The sequence below is a fragment of the Manihot esculenta genome, chromosome 8 (genome assembly GCF_001659605.2).
Source record: "Manihot esculenta cultivar AM560-2 chromosome 8, M.esculenta_v8, whole genome shotgun sequence".
In the NCBI taxonomy this organism is placed as follows: Eukaryota; Viridiplantae; Streptophyta; class Magnoliopsida; order Malpighiales; family Euphorbiaceae; genus Manihot; species Manihot esculenta.
In genome coordinates, this window is record NC_035168.2 from 1,318,503 (window position 1) to 1,322,162 (window position 3,660).

General features: G+C 37.1%; 1 protein-coding gene across 1 annotated transcript; it reads left to right on the plus strand.

Moving 5' to 3' along the window:
- The first annotated feature begins 322 nt into the window (after positions 1–322).
- Positions 323–3,416, plus strand: LOC110620318. The gene is made up of 5 exons (XM_021764007.2): positions 323–715; positions 1,197–1,297; positions 1,535–1,651; positions 1,739–1,840; positions 3,123–3,416. Exons 1-5 carry the CDS (start codon positions 472–474, stop codon positions 3,291–3,293), a joined length of 735 nt encoding a protein of 244 aa, XP_021619699.1. The 5' UTR covers positions 323–471; the 3' UTR covers positions 3,294–3,416.
- The last annotated feature ends 244 nt before the right edge of the window (positions 3,417–3,660 follow it).

Consider the following 3,660-nt stretch of genomic DNA (forward strand, 5'->3'; position numbering starts at 1 on the left):
CTTCCTCTAAACCCAGTCTTGTATAAAATAGTAGTCATACCATATTTTATGACCCATCTTGCTTCCGCCTTCAGAGTGGATTTGGGCCTGCACCAGTAGACAATTATAATTAGACAAATAAAAAACTAAACTATTTTATTAACAATTTTTTATAATTAAAAAATCTAAAAATTTCTACCTACCTACCGACCACGCAAGCACGGATACAGAATGGCTAAGGACCAATCGTTTGTACCACGCCGCAAGTTTCCTTTCCGTTTTAATAAAACGACACCGTCTGCCACGTAGCCGTTTTCCTCGATCCTCGCATTATGTGGCGTCGAAACTCTCTCCTCTCCTTTTCCTTCTGTTTCTTTCCCTTTCCCTCCTTTATTTTCTTCTTCCCCAAGCCTATATTCCTCCAGATTCCCAATTCCTCCCTGTTTCTCTCTCGCTTTCCCCCTATAGAATCTTTTCCGTCCTCTCTGTCCAATGGCGGAAACCTCTGCCCTCTGCTTCTCACACCTCCCTTCATTCCCTTCCATTTCTCGCTCCAGAGATTCTAATTCCTTCCTCTCTACTTCTCCTCTCTCTTTTCTCTGTACTCGTTCTAACTTCTCTAATTCCCTTCCTCGCCCTTCTCGCTCCTTTCATTTTACCTCCAAAGCTTCTGATTCCGATAATTTTATCGGCGACGATTCTCTCGGGTCCTTCCCCTGGTCTGATGGTGTTAATGGTAACTTCGATCATTTCTCTATTTTCCTTGTTTCATTTTATTATCACATTCTATAGCTGTACTTTTTTTTTTATTTATCTTTAATATGTGATGCCTGCTCTATTAATTGGAAGATTGACCAGTAAATTCTGATCATTCGAACAGTTCATTTGCTTATTAAGGTTCGGACTTTGTTCATAGATTGTTTAACTCGGAAAACTTGTTGGAATTAGAAGAGGAACATATATGACATTGCCGAATTGTCAATCCTTTTAACTCTATATGTTAGCTACTAAATTATGTTGGATATAATCCTACGTTATATCTTTATTAATTACTCGGCACTCTACAGTTGATCAAAGTGCTTTTTCACTCGATTGAATTGTCTATTCAATATTAATTCAAAGTGTAAAATGTGAAATATCAATATATGCATTCTTTCCCTTGCTAGTTTTTTGTTTTCCCTTGATGAATGGATGGTCTATGGTGAATATATTTGCAGCTATTGAATGGATTCAGGAGGAGAAAGTCACGCTGTTCACTGCTGATGGGCTCGTTCAAATTGGAGGCTCTGTGGTTCCTCGGCTAGTCAGTTCTTCAGATGTATGACTCTTCTCTATTTATATCTCTTTATTCTTCTGAAGTAAATTTTGGTCATTGGGGTTTTTGGTGCTTTGGTGATGATGCTTTCACTGTATCTTTGGCGTTTTAGATTTTCTACATCTCCTTACCATGTTTCCAAATTCTCCTTCCACTTGTGTACTTGGAATGTGACTGAGAAATGCTGATCACTGATATCTACTGTTTGATCTGTTAAATCATGCCTGCATTTATTAACAGAAGAAGCAAGGTAAGTCAAAAACTTCTCAGAGATTTCAACGATTTCAAGAGAGTGATTACATGGACCCAAAACAGGGCTTGTGTTTGGGAGCACTATTCGATATTGCAGCAACAAATGTAAGCAATTCTTTATGCTTTTATTTTGGGCCAGTCTTTGTGATTTTCAGTCCTATACCTTATGCATATGGAATCTGGTCGTTTTAGGGACTTGATATGGGCAGAAGACTCTGTATCTTTGGGTTTTGTCGTTCAATTGAGATGCTAAGTGATGTTGTGGAAGACACTGTTTTGGAGCATGGTGGGGAGGTATGACATATTGGAATATAGCATATATACTATCATTTTGATGGTTTATTATGATTCTCATGAAGACGTAACAGTGCAAGCATAATGTAGCTTATAATCAAATTGAGGGGAACAGTATCCAACATGATGCTTCCCTGGGACGAAATTTTGTATGATATAGATTATGGTTAAAATCATAATATTATGGTTGGTGCTTATATTTATCTTTTGGCATCTGAAATCATCTGAGATAATTACAAACACATGAATGTAAGCAGGGAAGGCATTTTTCAAGACTATTTATATATTTATTGGTAGGCTTAGTCTAGATTGGATGTTAAATGCATCAGTTTGTTTACTGCCTAAGAAGAGTATCATATGTGGTTTGAGAATTGGAGTGGACATGGACTGTAGATGACAAAGGAAACTGGCAAGGAGCCTCATATTGGTTTCTTGATTGCTTGCTCTACTCCCAATCTACTGTTTGTCATAATATAGTGATATCCTTTTGCATAACTGAATGAAAAGATCAGTTGAAGTTTCCTGTTATAGTGCAACTACTTGTAGTATCTTTTGGGATATATATATAAACCAGAATATTTATAAATGTAATTGTGCAATGGCAAAGTTATATATCATCGTATCGCATATAGAAGGACCAGGTTAAAAGGTAAAGGGAGATTTCAAGTGAGTGGGTAATGTAATAGGAGTTGAGTAGGGGACGTTATGATATATAATGAGGGTGTAGGGAAGTTAGGGTGGCTGAGGTAAAGAGTCAGCTGGAGGTTGTTAGGAAGAATTTCATTAGTGAGAACAGTTACTGAAAAGGGAATAAGCTGTATAAACAATAGCTTTGTAGTGAGAAGATCCAATCCCTATGAAATACCAAGATTCTATTGATTCTCTCATCATGTATGTTTTCTTTCTCTTTCTCTAATCCTATTTTTTCTGCTTCTACTCTATTATCTTTCTGCTCTGCTACTTCTATTTCTCTGCAACTGCTCTGTTAGGGACTTGAATCCTAACACAATGAAGCAACAAATTTCAATCAGCAGATTTTTGCATACTTGCAAAATTTTTTTTAGTTTGAAACTGTTTCTAATATGTGGATGAGAGGGAAGTATTTTCTTTTAGATTCCTCTCCTTAATCTCGGTGTACCTGTCCAAGTGGTCATGCAGTTGGCATTAGTGCTGTCTAGCTCTGTATTCCATTTTTGCATAATTTTATAGCATAAATATTATCTGGCAGTTGGTTTGCGTGGATTAGCCATAAGCTAAGAACGAGTGGATCTCCATTTTTCAGGTTGTTACTGCGGAGAAAGCAATCAAAGGTGGTTTGCATGAAAAGCTAACAATGACAGTGGCAGTACCATATCTTTGGGGGGTTCCTCCTGCTTCAGAAACACTTCGCCTTGCAGTCCGGAGTGGTGGAGGGATTGTGGAGAAAGTTTATTGGCAATGGGATTTTTTGTAAATGAATTGTCAAATCCTCCTAACCAACATTTGTGCATTATGTAAATATAATTATTCTGTTGCCATGTACAAAATTGAAGATGTATCATTCCGACAACTTGGTGTATCTAATCTATTATTTCCAGCCCTATGTCACACTGGTTCTGTTAAATTTACATTTCCAGCCCTTGAATTTAGTGTAGGAAATAAGTTAATGATACCAAAACCTCTCATACCAGCCATGAATTGTGATCAAGGTATAATATTTGATTTTGTCATAAAGTTCGGTAGTTTCCCTTTTCATTCATTCATGGTTATGAATACAAGAAGCAATTTGTCTTTTATTTCATCTCAGCATCCCCAGCATTAAGAGGGCCAAATGTCCATGC

Coding starts and splice junctions, on each gene's coding strand:
- LOC110620318 (XM_021764007.2), top strand. CDS start 472: ATGGCGGAAACCTCTGCCCTCTGCTTCTCACACCTCCCTTCATTCCCT. Junction 716..1,196: donor CTGGTCTGATGGTGTTAATG/GTAACTTCGATC, acceptor ATATATTTGCAG/CTATTGAATGGATTCAGGAG. Junction 1,841..3,122: donor TTTTGGAGCATGGTGGGGAG/GTATGACATATT, acceptor TCCATTTTTCAG/GTTGTTACTGCGGAGAAAGC.